General features: G+C 35.3%; 1 protein-coding gene across 1 annotated transcript; it reads left to right on the top strand.

The window, feature by feature from the left end:
• The first annotated feature begins 4,949 nt into the window (after positions 1 to 4,949).
• LOC114544006 lies at positions 4,950 to 19,670 on the top strand. The gene is made up of 15 exons (XM_028562763.1): positions 4,950 to 5,196; positions 7,376 to 7,468; positions 7,998 to 8,327; positions 8,841 to 9,113; positions 11,722 to 12,069; positions 12,577 to 12,609; positions 13,236 to 13,676; positions 14,199 to 14,420; positions 15,236 to 15,562; positions 15,865 to 16,100; positions 16,800 to 16,952; positions 17,621 to 17,715; positions 17,990 to 18,587; positions 19,060 to 19,178; positions 19,610 to 19,670. Exons 1-15 carry the CDS (start codon positions 4,962 to 4,964, stop codon positions 19,668 to 19,670), a joined length of 3,564 nt encoding a protein of 1,187 aa, XP_028418564.1. The 5' UTR covers positions 4,950 to 4,961.
• Positions 19,671 to 23,418: the final 3,748 nt, after the last annotated feature.

The raw sequence follows: 23,418 nt of genomic DNA, 5'->3' as shown, positions 1-23,418 counted from the left end.
TATATATATATATGTAAATATATATATATATATATATATATATATATATATATATATATATATATATATATCGATAAGCGATAATATATCCCCATATTTTCGGAGACGCATGTCGTAGTAGATTTTGTTAAATAAAACCTAAATATATAGGAAGACAAATAAATATATAGATATATAGGTATATATATATATATATATATATATATATATATATATATATATATATATATATATATATATATATATATATATGTATATATATACATTGGTATCTATGGTATACATGTGAGACATAGGTGAATATATCCCATCAAATGTCATACAATTAACAACTGTATTGTATCAACATCTCATATCCGAACATAATATATAAATATTTTTCGTGGGCTTTCAAAGGTTTCTCATTCAAAGCCAACAATGACGTCATAAAGTTGTATATGGGTATAAGGATAGCTAAACGCTATCTCTTCGCCTGGTGCAATTTCTTCCGCTTTGTCGTTGCTATGAGTATTTCTAAATAATTGCTCAATCCCTATCAGATGAACAACGGGGTATTTCGTTTTTAACCAATCAACAAGTTTGCTTACATTTTCATTAACCCAATCTGAATGCATAAATTTTGACTACTTCCGGAACATTATTTATCACTTTACACGAAGTATTAAAATTTTTGAATACTGGTTAGCTTTTCACAAAAATGTAAACATGCCGATTAGTTGAAAACTAAATTCGCAAACATTCAATCACTGGGCTATACGCAATCAATAAAACTAATCTGATCACGTAAGGTATTCTCGGTGAAGAGTCTATTCCAGTGAATGTAGACTGTAGTAGTGTTTCATCAAAGTTTGTCATATGAAAATGTAGCATGTTGAAATCACGGAGCTCTATAGACTATACGTATTATAGAAAGATTAATTGACCTATCTTGCATTAACGTTTACCGCTTTACTTAAAAACCAAGATACGCGTATGTATCCAAGTTTGTACACACTGAGGCACAAGTGAGCACATTCAGAGTCTTGAATACTTCCGAATATGTTTTGGTTCCTGTTATATATATTACGAGATAAAAATAGTATCGTGAAGTAATCGCCTTCCAGGTATCAGAAATATGTACATTATTATCATAATGTTGTTATGCATTCGTGCATTCTGAGACGGATTTGATTCCTAATACATCTTTTAAATAAAAACTTCGATGCATTTTTTGTATGCACTCTTTATTTAGAATAACGTTTTATTCCAAATTTGCTATAGTTATCGGTTGTTAAAGGGTTTTTGAATGATAATACTTTCATGTTAGTTTAATCATGGGTTAATTTACCGTTGTGTATAGTGAGAGTTGATCAAGATAAAATTAATGCATGAAAGATGAACAAAAAGAAAACTAAAAATTGTGAAGTGAATTACAAATGGCGTTGCGATTAATGTAGATTTAGCACACAAGAAACATTCTTCCTGCTCGTTATGATAGCACAACAGCCGTGCGTGAGGGGTGGGCAATACCCAATTGAAGCAGCATTTCCGATTGCGTGAAATGAAGCCTGGGAAAGCATAACAATATGATTTCGCCACATGCGGAAAGCGAAGCGTATGTCGTAGTCAGATTTTTGTTAAATACAACATAATTATACAGAAAGACAAATAAACATATATAGATTATATATATACATATATACTTTGTAAAAATGTCCCATCAAATGCGGTACAAAAACTGCTGATAATTACGGTCTTTTTTGTATGCATACGTTTTGAAAAGAGACAAGCTCGACAAAATATAAGAATATTTTTTATGGGCTTCCAAAAGCCCTTCAAGCCAACCCAAAGAATGACATCATAAAAGTGTCTATGAATGCATAGGTATATATCTATGAAGTGTATGACATATCTATAAGTGTCTATGAATGCATAGGTATATGTCTTCGCCTGGTGCAATTTCTTCCGCTTTGGCGTTGCTATCGGTTCTGATCTACACATAATTTCTCAGATTATTTTACTAATTATACCTAATTCATCCGGAGTAATTCTATATAATTGCTCAATCGCTATCAGACGAACAACGGGGGATTTCGTTTTGGACCAATCAATAAGTTTGTTTACATCTTCATTAACCCAATCCGAATACATTATTTTTGAATACTTCCGGAAATTTTTTTATTATTTTACACAAAGATTTTAAATTTAGGAATCATGGTTAGCTTTGCCTAAAAAATGTAAACAAATATGTCTATTAGTCAAAACTAAATACATAAACCGAAGTTTAAATTGATGTGCATGCATGTGGGAAATGCTTATACTTGCTAACATTCAAGTACTAGGCTATATGCAATCAACCAAACGAATCACTGATCAGAACTGTACTCAATGAAAAGTGTACTCAGTGAAGAGTCTAGTCCAGTGACTGTATAGTAGTGTTTGATCAAAGTTTATCAAACAGTATTGAAAATGTAGCATGTTCAAATCACTGAGTTCTACACTATTAGTGGAAGATTAATTCACCCAGATTGACTTAACGTTTACTGCTTCGCTCATAAAACCGTGGTACGCGTATACAGGCACAAGTGAGCACATACAGCAAAGAGTCTTGAATACTTCCGAAAATGTTTGGGTTCCTTACGTATATCACGAGTAAAACTAAAAGTATTATAATGATTTAATCGCCTAGCTTGCAGGTATCTGAAATATGCACATTATTATCATAACGTTGTTGTATATGCATTCCTACATAAATGCTGAAGCTGAGTCATATTTGATTCCTATATATTGCACAGTTTTCATAAAAACTTTGATGCCTTTTTTATATACACTCTTCATTTAGAATAACTTTTTATTTCATATTTGCTAAAGTTATCGGCTGAAAAAGTGTTTCCGTCGAATGGTAATACTTTCATGTCAGTTTAATCACGGGCTAATTTGCCGTTGTTTAGTGAGAGTTGATCAAGATACAATTATAAGGCATGAAAGATGAGCAAAAGAAAACCCGCCAAAAATTGTTAAGTGCATTACGAATGGCGTTGCGACTACTGTAGATTCAGCACACAAGAAACATTCTTCCTGCTCGTTAGAATAGCACAACAGGCGTGGGAAGAAGTGGGTAAAATTGAATTGAATTGAATAGAAGTAAAATTTCCGATTGCATGAAATGAAGCCTGGGACAGCATTACAATATGAATTCGCCATATGCTGAAAGCGATTTCCAATTTCAATTTAATCCGAATTGTCTTCGCCTGAATTAATGAACTCGGACCTAGTGCTTTACGTCAATTCCTTATTAAAAGCAAGGAAAACTGAGATAAATAATCAAAAGTATACTGAAATTCCTCATGATATAGTTGGAATGTTTTGAGTCATTTATAATCAGAGATTATATGTATGATTGGTACTGAGATTACGGAACTTTAACACTTATTAGTGTCTTTGTCTACGCGACAAAAGCTCGGAATATTAATTGTCATTCAGGGGCCTGTTGTTCGAAAGGCGTTAATTTAGCTTAAACGGTGGATATTAAGTTCAAAATGGAAAACAAAATTATCTATTCATTGAACAACAGAGCTGAAATATTTCGATGTAAACAGTTTAATATTCAATGGAAGTACATATTTTATAAATCATTCACAACATCAATGAGAGTGTTTTTGAAATTTTGCGTATCCATGCACCGTTTAAGCTAAACGCCTTTCAAACAACCGGCTCCTATATGGTATATATGGTATGCTTCAGTACGCTAAAAGTATTCCGTATTTTGCTAGTTCATATATCAAATTTTGCACAAGACTATTTGTTTAAATTTCTACATTTAAGAATCTCGTAATGCAAGTCGATACCGCTTCGAAAGCAGCAGGAAGGAATAGGATTGTGTAGGCTTTTTTGCGGGCTAAAACAGTTTTGCAGTTTGCAGAAAAAACTATTATCAGTAATACAACTGAAAGAGCATTGGTCGCAGGTAAAAACCGAATTGATCTTGGCGTTTTGCCTTAATTGTACTTCGATAAAGAATCTTACGAATCATGCGACCAGCCAGTCAGACGAGGCACTTGCAAAAAAAAGAGTACAACACACGGTCAAGTGGTATTAATTTATAATTTTTAGTTCCCCGACAGCGTTAATTAACTGTTATTGCGGTCGTGTGAATGCTTCACTTTCGAATGCCACATTTTCACCGTTCCTTGACGATATGTAGACAGCTTGAAATGAATCTCAAAAGATCAAAAATACTGAAAACGAACTTTCATCTCTCAAACGAAAAGTTGTTTTGTCTGTTCTCGTGGACTTATTATGATTCAAACTATTCCACGGTCAATCTACGGCATTGGAGCAATAAAACGAAAAAAGAATATATTATATATTATTCGTGTTGTGTGCGTAATTCGAACTACAACCTATTTTTACGGCTAGATTTGTAAAAATACTGAATCATGGGTAAGGAATTCACATCCTTACATATAGTGCGGTTGCCAGCTTTGGCAATTGGGGGAGCACATATAATCATGACATGAATTCATATTCACTGGCGGTAAAAACAATCAATTTCAAAAGAATAGTCTACAACCCGAGTACATGATCAATTAATAAATACCATCTATTGTGTACACAGCGTGTAATTAGCCACCGCGTTGTCCTGTCGACCGGATGCATATAAAAAAGATGAAGAAAAATATTTTCCACGAGAAACAGTAATGCGGCTAACAATTTCACATTCATATTTTTAAACGCTGCAAAGACATTCGTGTATGTGTATTGTGCATAGTAAATTGTTTGGCGTTGAAAACAATTGTTGTAGTGAGTGTACATTCATTGGGAATTATATTTATATTACGGTTGAAACTTGAACTTCCTGTTATTTTTTTTAGTAATTAACGCGCGGGTGGATCTATCACGAACGGATGTTGATAATGTATATATAATACAAAGCGCCTGGTCAAGAGAGAAAAACAGAGAAGCTGGCAAGTACCACCACAATGGCAAGAGTGTATGTATGCTTTTGTGTTATGCTTGTGATAATGCGCAGTACCAAAAGTCAGTTTATGAATACGAGCGTTTTAACAAGGATATCCACACCAACACCGACTTCATTGAAAACAACAACTCCTGATACTTCTTTTCTATCATCGGCCGATATTTTAAATTCCACATTTCGGGGTTCCATGGATGGTGTTACGGCTACACTCATGCATAATAATATATCAGCAGCAGGTTCGTAATTTTCTGTGTGTATAAAATGTGTATTAATGTAACCCGATCTTGTAATTTTTATCAGCTACCAAGATCCGATCGGATTCCCATATATAGCCCCACCTGATTTCTATAATTACAAAATTTATACCAGGAGGGGACAGTCTAACTAAATTTGAGCACCTTGGTTAAAAGTTGCATATACAGGGTGTATAAAAAAAAAAGTAATTTAACTTGAACACGCTATTGTTCGTGAACTACTCAGTCTATGAACGAAATCTCTTCAATTCGGAATGTCAGTCACAAAAGCATATTTTCACCTTTGAGCCTAATTAAAGCAGTGCATAACCAAAAAAAAACAATTAATCACGAACATCTCACAGCTTGCACTGGTTTTACAACATGTTTATTGCAATTATTTACATTTAAACTTAATATTTAAATTTTAAAAACTTTAAATTTACATTTAAACAATAAAAAGAGATTATGCGTCGATGCCTTCAAATTGACCACCATCTGTATCGAAACAAAGTTGACATCCCCGCCGCATCAATTTGAATGTTCTCCTGATGTGTTTTAGTCCTACTTAATATGCATTTGCGGGTAGTTTATTCACAAGCAAAATTCTTCAATTAAGTCCCAAAGGGAGTTAACTTTCAATGGGTTTTAGTCCCAACTCTCAGAGGTGAATATATGCGACTTTTTTCAGCCTCGTATTTGCTCATTTTTCACCATTTGCCTAACCTTTGCGAATGTGAAAAAATTTCGTTAATATAGCTTGAGTATAGTTCACGTACAATAGCGCGCCAAAGTTGGATTACTTTTTTATACACCCTGTACATGTATGGTCACACTGATGAATGAATAATTATGTTAAAACCAAACGCTAGACTGCCATGGCATATACGAAATCATACAGCAAGGTTTCGATTCTATTTCAAAGTCATCATCAGACTATATCTTTAAAGCTACATATTTCTAATTCATTACGTCAAAAACGGAAGTCTCAATCAAAGAATCACGACGGGTTAGCAGTGAAAAAAGTGTCTACGTGCATAGATGTATGATATAAGAAACTTCAATCTTATGCGAATTACCATCTACCTTCCACACAGACAAAGTATATTTAACGCAAAGTAACTGACAAATAGAATTAACTTGTGTAAATTCGGTCTATCGTTTGGTTAGTGCTTGTAATCGAACAGTTTTCATCAAATTTTGAGGTGAATATCCTACCAAATTATTTTGTTATTGTATACGTCACAGCCACAGGGTGCCACGATAAAGATACCTATATACGAGTGACAAGTTACGAATGATCTGGGACCGGTTGTATAAAACTCTTAACTACACTTTTCATAGCATCCTAGTTAACTCAGAAATACACAACTCTGATTGGCCAATTCTGTCCTTAACTACAGTTAAAAGTTAACTAGTCTTTTATACAACTATAGCCCTGATGTATAATAAACAATTATTGGATTCGGATTCATTATTATCGGATTCAATAATTATTTATTATATACATTTAAATATATCAGTAACGTATAAAATGATTAAACGAAGTTTATTACTGCTTATTTTATTTTATTAATGTTTATTTAATTTCGCGCTCTTTTCGGTTAGCCACACAGCGGAAGTTGATACGACGTTTAACAATGCGCAATCATGTGTTTAGACGTTTTATGCTCTTATCACTACTTATGCTCTTGTCACTTCCTTTATGCTAATAATGTAAAATTTTTAAATTTTTCACATTATAATTGTTGATTTCAAAATACAGATGACACATAAAATGCTTTCGATGTAAAAAAACAGCTTATTGTTTCTAGCATAAAAAGGTATCATATTTACGACTTGTTGCAGAAATATCCATTTAATTCCATTCGAGTTTGAAGCTCAACTATAACACCCGGATTAAATCCAATGGCCCCTTTGGCCATTCATACACTGAGCAGATATTTATTCATCAAAAACACGAGGAGTACGAATCACCCGTACCACAATATGCACAGTTGCCGGGTAGTGAAAGGTCTGGGCTCATCCGAGGAAAATTATTGCTTTAATGGAAAGTTTTTTATGATGAATTTCAGAATTATTCGCTTACGATTCTTAATGGCATAGTCAGGCCTGGGCATAGTTGATATTTTATTACTTTCTTTAAAACTTAAATAATTTTTTATTTTTATTTCTTGCGAAGCTATAACTGCAGGACCGTCATCACCAAGCATGGTGCCATCATCGACTATAAAAACATCAAGCTTGAGCATTTCTCCCACATCTTCAGTAAAAGGTAACACTGCAACGAGGCCATATGTTTTATTATGCACATGGACAAACCGAATCACAGCGATCTTTATTGCCAGTGGTGGATCTAGGGGTGTGCAGAATAAATTATTAGAGTTTAATATCAGAATCGTATTGGTAGATTTTAATGTAAAAATATTCTTTTCAAATCTATAACCAATAGGGTTGTGATTAAGGTGTTTTGCATTTAAAATTAAGCTGTGTAATTTATTCTCCACACCCTTAGATCCGCCACTGTTTATTGCCAATTCAAAAATGGATGTTTTTCTTGGAATAACGCGCTATGAAGAACGGAGACGGAGTCAAGTTTTTGATGAATATCAAAATAATTGGCTTGTGATTTATAATGCATGATTGATGTTTTAAAATCGTTCTCGTCCATGTTATTTGAAAAGATGCGCGCGCAGAGAAAGTTTTTCTTAAGCAAAGAAAAATGTTGTTGTCCAAATTCTATAGGAAACAAAATCTCGCTTAGAACTTAATTTCTTAACATAACGCAATATCATCATATTTAGGAATTGTGTATCCACCATCAAGTGGGAAGATTTTTACTTTCCTACCTGGATCAACTGCAAAGATAGTGTGGACATATGATTATTCTATATCTTCTATTGTTCTACGGTCATGGGAATTCAGGAGTACAAACGTTACCACTCCGGTGATGCTTGCTAGTATCACTCGTGATGGTAGCCCTACGATATTCGTCAGCTTTCCTGTGATTGCAGTAGAAAAACCATCAACATTAATTTTACAGAATGTTGATCACCGTTATGATGGAAAATACAGATTCACTGTTTCAGCATTTACAGCTCATTCTTCCTCTGAAGTTGTCGTCTTCGTTGCAGGCAAGTTCAGTCTTTTATTGATTTAAAGTTTCCAATTTCAAAGATTGGTCTTGACAAAAATATGAAATATATCATTTGAACACAAACCCAAATATACTTGAAACATGCCACAATTAATATAATTATTAATAACATTTATTGGTGGTTTTCAATGACTTATAATTACCTGAGGAATTTAATTGACGAGCGCATGATTGTAAGAAAAAGGATATTGCAGCGCTTTGTCGGGTATGCAGAGACATTTTTGGGCCTAAAATATAGTACAGTTGATTGTATGGCAAAAAAAGCATGCCTGTTTTTTGAAGTTACCTGGTTGCAATTAAAAAAATAAACGGTGACGTATGAATTACAATAACGCTTTGTTAAACCTGGGTTTTGCGTAAATTAATCTTTTCCTTGTCAATTATAACACGTCCATGAATTTATGTTTATTCTTCGTTCTCCTATACCTCACATTGCCTTAATCTATAACAAGTACCTATACTGTATAATTGGTATGTCAATATATTTTAGAGAAGCCAACCGTGACATTGAATTGTTCCAGTCCAGTCACGCTAAATGAAGGTGAAAACTTTGCGTGTCTATGCAGAGGTGAAGGTGGAAATCCTCCTGCTAATGTTACCTGGTTTAAAAATGGAGTCAAAATTACTGATGTTGGAATAGAAAGACAAACATTGAAACTCTCAAATATTAGTAGAACAGACAATGGAACATACAAATGTAAAGCCACAAGCTACCCCCATCAAAATTATACAGACGAAAAATCATACCAAGTAATAGTTTACGGTGAGTATACAAAATACTCGAGAGGGTAGTTAAACACGCAGAAAAGCATAATAAAGAAACTAATACATACAAAAAAAAAGCTAATTAAGTTTTAAAAAAGTGATAAAACATCAACTATGCCATTAAGAATCCTAAGCGAATAATTCTGAAATTTATCATAAAAAACTCTCCATGAAAGCACGCACGTTTAAGTTATCGAAACAAAAACATAAATAATACAATAACTGATATCAAGGCGAGTGAAACATCAAGCAACCATGTGACAGTTGACAGTATTATTAGTGAATTATATGGCGTATTAGGTCTGATACCTCGCCGAAGTCATAATACCAACGGAGAAATAAACTAATTAATGCATCGCCAAAGTAATCATACCAACGGAAAATAAACAGATTCCAAGCTCAAGATATAATATCAACGGAGAACTAAACTAATACCAAGCAAAAGTCGTCATACCAACGGGAACTAAAATGACACATCGCTCAAGACATCGCACCAACGAGGAAATAAACTGATACCTCGCCGAAGACAACATACCAACGGAGAACTAAACTGATACCACGCCCAAGACATCATACTAACGGAGAATAAATCAATACCTCGCTTAAAACATCATACCAACGGAAAACAAAACTGATACCTCGCACAAGGCATCATACCAAAGGGAACTAAACTAATACTTCGCCCAAGACATCATACCAACGGGAAAATAAAATGATACCTCGGCCAAGACATCATACCAACGGAGAAATAAACAGATACCTCTCGCAAAGCATCATACCAACGGGGAATAAACTGATGCCACACCCAAGACAACATACCAACGGGGAAATAAACCGATGCCTCGCGCATGACATCATATACAAACGGAGAAATAAACTGATACCAAGCCCAAGACATCATACCAACGGAGAAATTAACTGATACATCGCCCAAGACATCAAACCAACGGAGAACTAAACTGATGCCACACCCAAGACAACATACCAACCGATAACTAAACTGATATTTCGCCCAAGACATCATACCAACCGGGAAATGAACTGATACCTCACCCAAGACATCTTACCAATGGTGTAATAAACTGATGCCAAGCCCAAGGCATCAAACCAAGGGAGAACTAAACTGATACCTCGCACAAGACATCATACCAACCGGAAAAAAAACTGATACCACTCTCAAGACATCATACCAATGGTGAAATAAACTGATACCACGCCCAATACATCATACCAACGGAGAACTAAACTGATACCTCGCACATGCAAGACATCATACCAACCAGAAAATAAACTGATACCTCTCTCAAGACATCATACCAATGGTGAAATAAACTGATACCACGCCCAAGACATCATACCAACGGAGAACTAAACTGATACCTCGCACATGCAAGACATCATACCAACCAGAAAATAAACTGATACCTCTCTCAAGACATCATACCAATGGTGAAATAAACTGATACCACGCCCAATACATCATACCAACGGAGAACTAAACTGATACCTCGCACATGCAAGGCATCATACCAACCAGAAAATAAACTGATACCTCTCTCAAGACATCATACCAATGGTGAAATAAACTGATACCACGCCCAAGACATCATACCAACGGAGAACTAAACTGATACCTCGCACATGCAAGACATCATACCAACCAGAAAATAAACTGATACCTCTCTCAAGACATCATACCAATGGTGAAATAAACTGATACCACGCCCAAGACGTCATACCAACGGAGAACTAAACTGATACATCGCGCAAGACATCATCATACCAACCGGGTAATAAACTTATACCTCCCCCAAGACATCATACCAACCGGGAAATAAACTGATACCACGCCCAAGACATCGTGTCATCGGTAAAAAATTCTACAACCCATTCAAGACATCATGTTTTATGCTCATTTAAAAATTGATGCACTCAAGAAATATTTGTTGCATTAAGAAGCCTGATTATTCAAAAACTAACAACATTCTGGATTGAAATAGTAGGCAAAAGTGAAAAAGTTCAAGTTATCAAATTAATACAATCATCACAACGTGATCGAAATTGGTATTTTAAAGATGAGAGAATTGTGGGGGGTCCGCAGGACCTCTTGCAGAAAATTTTATGTATTTTTGAGTCCCTATGACTTGATTTCCAGCATTTTTAGAGACAACTGCTTATGAATGCACCTCAGAAGAGTGAGGTCTGTTGGGAAAATACTGTTTATCACTGCACATTTCTCATTTCATTACTGCACATTCTATTTTTATCACTGCACAAATCGGTTATCGCTGCACACTAAAGTTAAGTATGTCGTTGGTTGTGGCTATGACTTAATTAATAAGTGGGGCAATTTTTATGTCTATTTTTTCGCACTGTTTGCGAAGGCGCTGCCTCACAACCGGTCACACACCTTAACTTGAAGCACGGAAATGTTATCAATTTTAATTCAATTTTCTTTCCATTGTCGCGTTTTTCTACGGGTGGAAGGATTTAGATGCCTGCAGGACAAATATATACGCGGTACTTCTATGAATTGAAGATTTCAAAACACTTTTCTCACAAGGTTTGGATACATTTCTCCGTTCACAATTTCCGTATTTTTTTAGGTCCTCAAGAAACAGATGTACCAATTGACTCTCCTTGTCGGCCATTTTACAACAAAACTAATCTGCCTCAAGACAGCATTGAGATGGCACATTATCAAATGCATCCATTCTATCCCTTAGTGTACACCTACTGTTCTGTGAATCTTTTACCATTAATTTGTTCCATTTATCTTCCTGTGTTGGATAACGTTTCCAGCAAGATTCTACCACCGTGTTGGGATTTGTGTGATCAGGTCTCGATGGATTGCAGTTATGCAATTAGGAAATTGAAATTCCCAATTTCGACTTTATTACAACGATGTTCGTCCAAGTCCGCTCCAGGCAATGCCACAAGTACAAAGTGTTTCCGTGAGTATTTACACTTTGTAACTCCTCGATTCCCGAAATTGATTTTGGCGCGTTTGCAGCAGGATTAGGACGACAAAAGTCTTTTGTTTTCATTTTGCATTATCAAGATAACTTAATTTTACAGTGATATCTTTGTTTAAGACTGATTTCAAATGAATTCTCCACAAACCCAGTGGCGTAGCCAGCCTGACATTTAGTTATGCTATGCTAATATTTTGGTGTTCATTGACTGTGAAAACAACGAATTTCTATATAATTTAATAATTCTAATGACTTGAAATTTGCATAGCATGACAAAATTAAACTGTCAGGTTGGCTACGCCACTGAACAAACCGCTTGCATAATATGGAAAAATCATTAATTTCCATACCATTTTTGAAAAAAGGTTTAAAGGCCATTTAATTTCGCATGGAAAGGGCGAGTAGGTCTTGTTTGTGAATATCCCAAATCAATTTCTGACATAATTTGGCGATGGTTTTTAAATTAAAGATATTTTTATTTTCAAGGGCCAACAGCTGCGCCTACGCAAATAGAATCTGGTAAGTAGCCTATATTTCAGAATCTGCAATTAGCATTTGAATTTAGTTTTTGGGGTTCCTTTTTTTTAAAACCAAGAGCGTAGGACCTCGTAACGGCGACTATCTTTATTCTTAGGCTGAATTTATTCTTCAAATGGAGTAAAAATGCTTTGCATGTTATTATATATTTTCAAAGTGCCTCAACATCGTCATCGTGAGAAAAGCTAATCTCATTAATAACGTGGCAGGAATTGTACACGTGTGGGGTCTGCAAAGTCAGAGTTTTTTTTTAAAGTTTGGACACCAAATTTATTTCCTACTTAGCGACATTTTATCGAGAAAAGAACCAAGCATTCAATTATTCTTTTCAAAATGTTCCGAATATTTCTGCAGGATTAGGTTCAAATGGCACTATAACATTACAGTCTTGAAACCGAATTGGAATGGTTATAATTTTCTATTATGCAATGTTAATCTTGTGTTAAAGAGTACTCATGCTTGTGTACTTGCTATCTTATTGTTTCAAGTCGAATATTAATTGAAATAAGAAATTGTGAGTTCACTTTCAAAACGCAGTGCGATCTGCAAACAATATTTCCGGTCTTAGTCAAAGTCATCTAACCATCTTTTCCTATTTTAAAATCCAGATCAATCATGTTGCTTTACTGTGAAACCGCATCCATTTTGCATCCCATTCTTCGGTCAATCCTCGCTCAATAGCAGTCAACAAGATGAAGTTATTTTCAGCTTGAGCACGTATCTTCCACTATTTCACGCCCTGGAATCACTAAACCAGCAATTCTGTGTAGCAAAGTTATCAGAATATCTTTGCCTGAAAAAATTCCAATATTGTGATATGCGCTTTGAAGAGGAAAGTGGTGGATGTTCGCCAGGTATTTTCAAAGTACCCAGTGAACTTTGTTCGTACATCACAGACGCTTCGTCACCTTGTTCTTTGAGTCGTATCAACACCACTCTTCAAAACGCTGGGTATAATATTCCAATAATAATGTCAGATTTTCACTGCTCGACATTACAATCATCCATTCATGTTGAAGAACATTCGTCAAATATTCCACTCTTACCACGTAAGTTTTGATTTTATCAATTTACGAAATGGTCTTGAAAAACATACTTTTTAGCTGATGAAGGAATACGAGCCCTAAGAAAAACTGGAAATACAACATATAGTACTAGCCGTGTTATTTGAGTAATTACCGAAACATTTACTTACATTGGTATGCATGTTTTATTGGTATGTTGTTTGCTAGTCCATGTATCAAATAACAAGCTGTTTGTATCCCTTGCCCGCAATGCATGCATGCATGTAGTTTTGGCAGGGGGGGCGCGGCTATAAGTACATTAACTTTTCAATATCAAGCAGGCCTTCTCATTCAATCAATCAATTCTAGCTACTTTCCTGACTCACTGCAATTTTCCCTATGAGGACTTGTGATAATGGCCAAAATATTGTTGATTTTACTACCTACTCAGATGAAGAGCGTACATGCTGTCAAAGAAAATTACAATTAACGCATAATGCTTTATTTTAGGTGTTAAATTACTGCTTATTCTTACAAGCATAAAGTGATATTGTTGATTTATTGCAGAAATATCAAGCACAGTGGCATTACCATTTCGTTCATCTGCATTTTACCCTAGTCGAGTTTCAAGATCAATTAAATCTGAAGCATCAGGAAATGTGGTTACTACATCCGTGTTAAATTCAACAGTTTCACCTGGCGATATCTCTGCCACACTTTCCGCAAGGCCAAGTAGTCAACATATTGAGATCGGTACAACAAACAGGCCTTGGTTACCGCAAACAACAAGTATGTTCAGCAGGTTTACCACCATTTGAAATTCATATATTAATTAACTTCGTGCCCATGTAATAATGTGTACATGCAGATCTTTGTAAATCAAATACCAAGGTTTATGAGATAGTTTTAAGCTTTTTACGTTTTGAGGTACGCGCGTTCCAATAATCAGCCGAATTAAAGCGAATAAACATCTGGAAATTAGTTTGCAATTGGCCAGTTTAAATATAATGCGATACAAGTAAATGAGGCAAAATGAGAAGATTTTTCTCGCTTTTTCCTGCAACATTGCAGTTCTAATTCCAAGTCTTCATTCCCAGTTAACTCTAATAAATAACTGGAACGATACCTCCTCATTGTTTTTGTGAAGCCAAATTTTGCGAGACTTTACCTCCAGACACACGTGATTTTGGCTTCATTCGCGGGTGACTCGCGAATTAACTGTGGGGGAAGCTTGCTTTTCATCAGCGAACAGGGCAAATTTGAAAGAAAGTTGGTTTTGTTGGTTTCATAGTTTTGTGACAACAATATTTGAAATGTTTTTCGACCACGTGTGCAATTTTGACAACAATATTTTTACGAAACGGGCATCTAATAGCTGCATGCATGCGTGCGGTATGATCACAGCACCATTTAAAATGCATATTTTATATCCTGAATTGTGATTGGCTAGTTGTATATACTAAAGAGATTTTTATTAGCTATCAGCAAGATGCGATTACAATTCACGAAGGGTGGAATTCCTAATAAATTTCATAGCCTGAGACCCATAGCTACAATAATGCTATTTTAAATAAAAATATACCTATCCACATCTTTTCTATTAGAGTCCCAAATCACAGATGGTCTTCGTATTCCACGGTTAACAAATTTTTCAATAGCAAAGCCAAGTTTAAGGAGCTTTAACATTAGTTGGAATAATTTACCAAGCACGAAGGAGATCAAGGAATATGGTATATTGTGGAGAAAGATAGTGGAAGCTGATTCTTCAAGTGGGGAAACTAATTACCAGCACATTCACTCCACAAAGAAATATTATATAATATTCAACAATATATCAACACTAAATTCACAGTACGAAGTGTTGATAACGGCGATAGGACAGGATGGGATTCCGCAACCGTTTACCATCGTTAATTTGCCGCTAAGCAAAAGTAAGTTGAACTATATATGTCGATGGTATTGTTTGAAAAGCAAACCATGCACGTTGGCGAGTTAAATAATAATCCGTAAGCCCTTCGTTTTTAATATTTTTATGTATATATCATTCGTGGGCTTGCGTTTTATATTTCTTGAAATATATTCCCTGGTCCCAAATGCACAATAACTAGTTAGGTTTTAAATACTACATGTTACTAAGGAACTGAACGGCTCCAGTCAGTCAGGTAACGTTAGTTACAGACATTACAGCTCCGATGATTCCGCATAGAACCAAATGAATTTCTTCTTCCTAAAGGTTTTTGTCCGGGTGAAGAAGTCGGTTCTCCAGAAGCATATGGGATTTTCCAGTGGCCAGAAACTCCAGTCGGAAACGTTGCTACACTTGCTTGTCCTTATAACAATGAGTCTATCGCGAGTCGTGATTGTTTTTCAACATCCGAAACAGAAAGTGGAGGTTCTTGGGGGACGATTGTAGTAACGAAATGCAAATATAAAGATTCGCGGAGTAAAAATCTCTTCATTTTATCACAGGTAATTGCATGAATACCTTTGAATAGAAATCGACTGTAATTCGAAGGTTATTTTCGATGCAATTTTAGATAACTTTTAGAATGTAAGTTTCTTTTATACCCAAGGTTTCTTTTTAATCTTCCATATTACAAATCATAAAAAAAATAATGGCACTAAAAACCAAAATAATCGCTATTGTTTCTATTAACTAATTAATGCTCGAAAAGATGAAATAGCTATTTCGCTAGCGTATACATGCATGCAACAATTGAGTTTGTCTTTCGTAGGTTCTGAAACTGTTTAAGAAATAGAAAACATTTTCCGTGTTTCTATACAGTTATAGAAACACGCGTGGGAGTTTGGGAGAACGAGAAATAATCAGTGGGAAAACGAGCCCGTAGGGCGAGTTTTTCCACGTTATTTCGAGTTCTCCCAAACTCCCACAAGTGTTTCTATAACTGTATAGAAACACAGGAAAAACGTTTTCTATTTCTTTTATAATATAACTCAATAAAAAGATTTTTTACAAATATTATAATTCGATTCAATTACAAATTCTCATTACATTACTTCGCTTGACAAGTTCGGCGGGAAAATTCCCGTGTTTCTGTACAGTTATAGAAACACGCTTCTCGACCAATCAGCACGCGCGTACTATAAATGTTATATTATAATAAGAGATATTATATTAAATTACTGCTTAACATTTTTTCAATTCAGAATAAAGTTAATAGTAGCAACGTTGTGAACGTCACTAAAGAGCTAAGAGACTTGTCTTCAACTAATCAAAGCAACACTCTTAATCCTGGTGATATTGACTATATCGCTACAATATTAGAAAATATTGCTCTGGTGAAAGAAAAAGCAAACGAGGTTTGTCAATGTTGAAATTGTTTCTTGCTTATTGTTTTGTTTCGTTATGAGGTGGTGGTTAAAAAGATATATTGCAGGAGAAACTCGGTTGAAAATAATACTATACTAGTTACGTCAATTTAGATCCTCTTATTTTGATGTATAGCTAACATACTTTCTTTCATAAAAACTATAACGAAATAGAATCGCATTAAAGATCCCTAAAGAACAGGATTTTATTGAATTTGGGAACGAATATGCATGGCAGGGAAAACTCAAATTCAAAATCAAGGCAAAAAATGTAATAATGAAGCATTCTAGTAATCTGGTAAAAACATTTTGAAAAAATATTATTTGTGTGGCAAAAAGAGTGCGTGACACATGCAAGCGTTATAATAGAGGTTTGATACGTCGAAGGAACCTCCCCTGCAAAATTGTCCAATTAGACGAACCATGCGGACAATTCGTGTAGACAGATGATCCGTGCTGGTATAAATCGGACTATTATTCCCTAATTGAACGAGCATCATTGCATGATTTTTCTACGTTATTCCTACGCAGTGTTATTAACAAAATAACTGCATTTAGGTTTTAGTTAGGTATTTTCTCATGTTCAAGAGAAGCAGGTTAATTGGCGCTTTTTATTCTTCATATCATACTCTAATACACTTGTGGGTTCATGTTTGTAGATTCTTGACGACTTCCTGACAACTATAGACAATGTGCTGGACTCCAAACTTAAGAATATTCTAAAAAGTCAAGAGGATCGAAACTCATCGTCAAGGTATGTACGATACCTCATAAATTGATCTGGCAAAGATGTGGGTGATGTATGACACCGTTGAAAAAAAAACGAGTATCAGGCCTAGGTTAAACGTCGCATTTAATTTGGTCCGGTCGAATGCAATTCAAACAATAGATTATGAGACGATAATGAGGCTTAATGAGGTTTATCATCTTATTATCTTATGTTTGAATTGCATTCGGCAAATGCGACGTATAACCTTGGCCTCAGCGAGTGAGTCGAGAGAGAAAATAAAAGGTTATTAATTTTTCAGGATTGTCGAAACTCTGAACATCTTCGCAGAATCATTAGTTATTGGCGCACAAGGCAAAATTGAGATTGCGAAAAGAAACTTCGATATTAACTTACAAACGGTGAAGCCACAGAATTTTAGCGGACTTAATTTTTCGGGTATTCAAAGGAGAATGAATCAATCAGAAAGGAAAAATATTACTTTGAATAAAAAGAGCAATGAAGTACGGCAAGTCTTATCTCCTTCGCTCACAATTCCACGAACAATATTCAACGAATCCACGGGTAAAAACAGTTCCTCAAACCAGACAGTGATATTTGTGCTCTATAGAGAAACAAAATTTTTTAGATTATCATCTATTACCAGTGGGACATCGGGTCGCTTGAATAGTCTTGTAATTTCGGGAAGTATTGAAGGATTGTCAGTTTCAAATTTAAGTGTTCCAGTGAACATTGCATTACCAAGCCTCGAAAGAGGTGACACGAAAAGCACCCAGTGCTCTTACTGGAATTTCAGCGCTGGAAATTGGTCGCAAGAAGGTTGCAAGTTTGAACGCGTTCTTGAAGATGGAAGAGTGCTTTGTAGTTGTAATCATTTTACCAACTTTGCAATGTTGATGGTAAGATTATTACTATCAAGTGTTTTTTCTTGTATTAATGAGCTATTAATATACCGGTGCATAGCTTGAACTTCAAGGTTACTTGATAAACTATTAATAATTCGCGTGCAATAAATCTTAAAATTGGGATACAGTTCGTAATGTACACAAATGCTTTGTTTATATTCCGAATCAGTATATCTCCTAAAATATCAAGATGATATCAAGATCTCTCAGAATATTTTAAACGCTTTTAGTTCGCTATGCTTTTAAATGAATATTACATAGAGTTTTCGTTCAGAGATATATGAGACATGCGAAATTCGAGCAATTAATGCTGCAATTTTAAAACAAGTCGACCACCCATTGTTATGAGCATCTAGAACTGATGCGCAGAGGCGACTGTGTCCCCATATTAATTCCTTTAATTATATATGAGCCATTGTGAAACTCTAAAGTAAAGAAGTAAAGCTCGTGACTATTTTCTCCATAGAACATAGCTCCAGGAAAGAAGACTGTACATGACAAAATACTTGGTGTAATAAGTTACGTTGGCTGTGCCCTCTCATTGGTTGGGCTCATCTTGACAATAATCACAATACTAATTTTGAGGTAAATATGGGTTTTTATCATACGAATAATTTTCTACACCTTATATTTTACGTTTTTTATGAATTTCGCAAGGCCAAGGATTGCAAATGTAAACATGCTGGTTTTTCACTAGCCAAATTTTTGTTTCTAAAATCTCAGTGGTCTCTATATCAGGAAAATTGCCCAAAGACAAAAAATATATCAATAGGTCGCGTGAAGAAACACACTAGAGAATACCGAAATTTTAGCAAAATTAGGTATGCAACAGCTGCAGAAGTGGAAGCTTTGCCTTATCACTCATAGGCCCTAACGTATCACACAGACCTTCGGTGGTCGATACAATCGAAAAAGGACTAATAAACGCCCCTATTTAATCATTGTGCGAACATAGACTGTACTTTCGTGCGAACATGTTTCTATCGCGCTATTTTGTTCCTATATATTAAATTTAGGGATCTGCGAAACCAAGTTCCAAGCCAGATTTTGCTGAACTCTGTATTGCTTTGTCGTTGACGATCATTGTTTCTTGGCTTGCTATTGAGAAGTCCAGGACATCATCCCTGGCTGGCTGTCGGGCAGCAGCGATCGCCCTTCATTACTTCCTGTTATCAGCATTCTTGTGGATGGGCCGTAGAAGCGTATAATATGTACTGGGCATGTGAAAGTCTTTCCGCTCCGTCACAATCCAGGCTTTTGCTGAAAGCTGTGTGTTTGCATGGGGGAAGATTTTTGATGAAGAAAAAAGGTCGTCCTTTTGTAGTGGCAGTAATAGTAGAGTAGTTCTAAAAATGTATACAAGACAGCTAGGACTCTTAGGGAAGAGCAATGTGGGTGTAACATATTTGCCCAGTTCAATCCCTTTTAGAAATTGCCTTACAGAGAGCTAGACTGTCTGTTGTAAGTCATCTCTTTTCGGTATCTAGTTAGCGAGTTTAAAATTTAAAAACCTTGCATTCTCGCATACACCATGATAGTTGATGGTTAAATTAATGTTTGGAAGACAGCTAGCCTTTAATTGATGAATATGCATACGGCGCGCGTATCAATCTGTGGCACGGTAAAACACGGTATAGTCTAGGAAGGAAAGATGGTTTTAGTCCCCCAAAAAAATCTCTGGACGATATCAATTTATTATATATCTAAATATCATATACTCAAACAAATGACCATTTTGGCCGAAAAATCATTATCTTGTAATAAATCTTCTTTTGTATATAGGTACTCCGCCGTAACGTGGGTAAACAATGATAGCTGCATTAGATAAATACGGTGACGGAACCTAGTAAGTGGCTTGATTTTTGATCATATTCCATACATTGTAATGAAAAATTTTCGACATACTCCATGCAACTTTACATCATCACTAGTATAAGGATTTTAGGTACACTGACTAGATGCATGGTATAGACGGCGTCGCAAAACATTACACTTGCTGACACGGAAATCTATAGATTATATACAGAAAAGAGAATACTGAACGCAGAACATGGAATTACATCATTTTCCTGCTTTCTGAGGCATGTAGCTACGAAAAATTAGGCGAAAAAATCAAACATTCAAATTTTTGTAGGGCAAAATCCAACAATTTAACTTTCCCGATAAAACCTATTATCTGTGAGATCAAATGCTTTCGTAAATATAAAGGGCTTGTGTATATTCGACAGTTGGAACCCCAATTTTTGGCTGCTGCTCTTAATTGACGCACTATTAAATTTTCAAGTCAATACACTTTTAATCATACGTATTTGGTTAAATTCAACTCTATGGTCGGAGAAGTAACAATTAATAACCTGTTCTTTAAAGTTTTGTGCGTGTTGATAGTCTTCGCCATCAATACTGTTGTTAATAAAAATTACATGGTGTCCGTGATTGTCAGCAAATCAGCACTCAACAAGGATATGTTTTTCTTGCCACGCCGAATAAATATTTGTCTGTTTAAATTGTTACATGATGAACAAAGTGTAACCTCCTGTTTTTGAATAGTTGTCGATTGCATGGCGTACCTTTCATTGCATTCTAACTCCAACTGCTCTTATCATCGTTGGTAAATCGTGGCTTTTGCTTCATCATTCGATCCATGGTCACTTCTGGTGCCAAGGTTACCTCTGACAAGAAAACAACCGGTTATCAGCAAGCAAGGCGGGGAATTGCGATTATGGTGCTGCTTGGTTTGACATGGCTTTTTGGCATTCTCGCGATTGGCGATGCTAAACTGGTGTTTCAATACCTTTTCTGCATTTTCAACACACTTCAAGGGCTGTTTGTGTTCATATTTTTTGTTGTCTTGCCCACTGGAACAAGACGACAACTAAAAAAACTCGGAGCAAGAGTAGTATAGTAATCGTCATAGTACTCAGCGTCAAAGTTTGGGGGAAGACAGCTCCCAGTTAAACAAAAATGTTTGTTCCAATGACATTACAACGTCGACATCTGGTGCACTTGTGTCAACAACTGAAAATCCGACTTTCCCATCCAGCAATTGAAATACCTTTAAAGATTGCCAGTGATTTGTGTCAACAACTGAAAATCCAACTCTTGCCCATCCAGCAATTGAAAACCCATTAAAGAGTGCCAGCGATTTTGTGCCAACAAGTCCAAATCCGACTCTTGTCCATCAAGCAATTGAAAACCCATTAAAGAGTGCCAGCGATTTTGTGCCAACAAGTCCAAATCCGACTCTTGTCCATCAAGCAATTGAAATCCCTTTAAAGATAGCCAGTGATTTTGTGTCAACAACTGAAAATCCGACTTTTGCCCATCCAGCAATTGAAATACCTTTAAAGATAGCCAGTGATTTGATGAAGGAAATGAAGACATCGACCATGTTAACGACATACTAGATCAAAAAGCCTACGAAAGTATGGTTAAACCCAAATTGACTCGCTACAGTGTGAGCAGGGATGGACAAACTTATACCACAACCATTGAACTAACCCTCGCTAAGCACTAGCTTATATTTGTCTCAGAATGTGATTGTTCACTGATGTATATCCAGCATAAAAAATTTCATAAATAGCAGCATGCATGTATGGGGAAATTTGACTCGCTGCAGTGTGGAGGAAGGACCAACTTGTACCACGACCATTGAACTACCTATAAAAAACCCTGGCTAAGAACTGGTTTATATTTGTTTCAGAAAGTAATTAGTGACTGTTCATGCACTGATGTATATCCAACATAAAATAATTCATAAATAGCAGCATGCATGTATGGGGACTCATAGAATTTCTTAGATTGCCTATATAATTAGTGACGACATATATACTGTCTAGGTAAATTTATTGATAATTATTTGATTTTTAATGCACTTAATCTGAATTTGATGAATATTGAGCAAGGGAAGTAACGGCTAAGAACTTTTAGGTTTTATATTCATATAAAAATATAAACATACGTATATCGGCTTGTAAAAGATTGACGTGTAATTAGATTAGTTGAATGGGAAAGCATATGAAAAAAAGATAAGTAAAAATATAAAATTGCTGTAAAAAGCTGTCTATGTTTATTTTACATGTTCAATGCATTTTTGCCATTAGAATAATCCCCGGGCGAGGTACTAATTCCGCTGGAGATTTTACGCCCGGGAAGCAAATGCGAAATGAAAGATGTCCGTCGTCATGGACGTTGGGTGGTTTTAAATTATGCGCATGCGCGAGTTTAAGTGCGCATGCGTGAGCTAAACTCGAAATAACGTGGAAAAACTTGCCCTACAGGCTCGTTTTTCAACTGATTATATCCCGTTCTCCCAAACTCCCACGCGTGTTTCTTAACTGTACAGAAACACGGAAAATATTCAATTTCCTAATTGGATGGTCTTAAGAATATACGAAAAATTGACTCGTAAAATTATTAAATTTTATTTAAAAGATGCCTTCGGACAGAAAATTTTTCAGTCATTCAAATGGATGGTAAAAAACTACGATTTTGAAGCATTTTTGGAGTGTTGAACAGGCCGTAAATGGGTAGATTTTGTATTTAATTTTAGAGCATGCAATTATTATCAACAAATGTATGACACCTCTGTTAGTTTATTCGTCAATTTCGTTAAAATCATTTGATTGGGAAGGATATAGTATATAGTATATAGTATAGTATATAGTATAGTAATAGTAATAGTAATAGTAATAGTAATAATAGTAGTATAAGTAATAGTATATAGAATATAGTAATAGTATATAGTAATAGTAATAGATATAGTATATAGTAATAGTATATAGTATATAGTAAAGTATATATATATAGTAAGTATATAGTATATAAT

This window comes from Dendronephthya gigantea, unplaced genomic scaffold, assembly GCF_004324835.1.
Source record: "Dendronephthya gigantea isolate DGI-Jeju-01 unplaced genomic scaffold, DenGig_1.0 000614F, whole genome shotgun sequence".
In the NCBI taxonomy this organism is placed as follows: domain Eukaryota; kingdom Metazoa; phylum Cnidaria; class Anthozoa; order Malacalcyonacea; family Nephtheidae; genus Dendronephthya; species Dendronephthya gigantea.
Note: the sequence above shows the minus strand (reverse complement) of the source record. Positions and strands in the feature narration are given on the sequence as shown.

What these genes read in the sequence shown, in the direction of transcription:
- LOC114544006 (XM_028562763.1), top strand. Translation starts at nt 4,962, where the DNA reads ATGGCAAGAGTGTATGTATGCTTTTGTGTTATGCTTGTGATAATGCGC. An exon ending in TTGGTTACCGCAAACAACAA is followed by an intron (nt 14,421 to 15,235) that starts GTATGTTCAGCA and finishes CTTTTCTATTAG; the next exon opens with AGTCCCAAATCACAGATGGT. An exon ending in TAATTTGCCGCTAAGCAAAA is followed by an intron (nt 15,563 to 15,864) that starts GTAAGTTGAACT and finishes TTCTTCCTAAAG; the next exon opens with GTTTTTGTCCGGGTGAAGAA.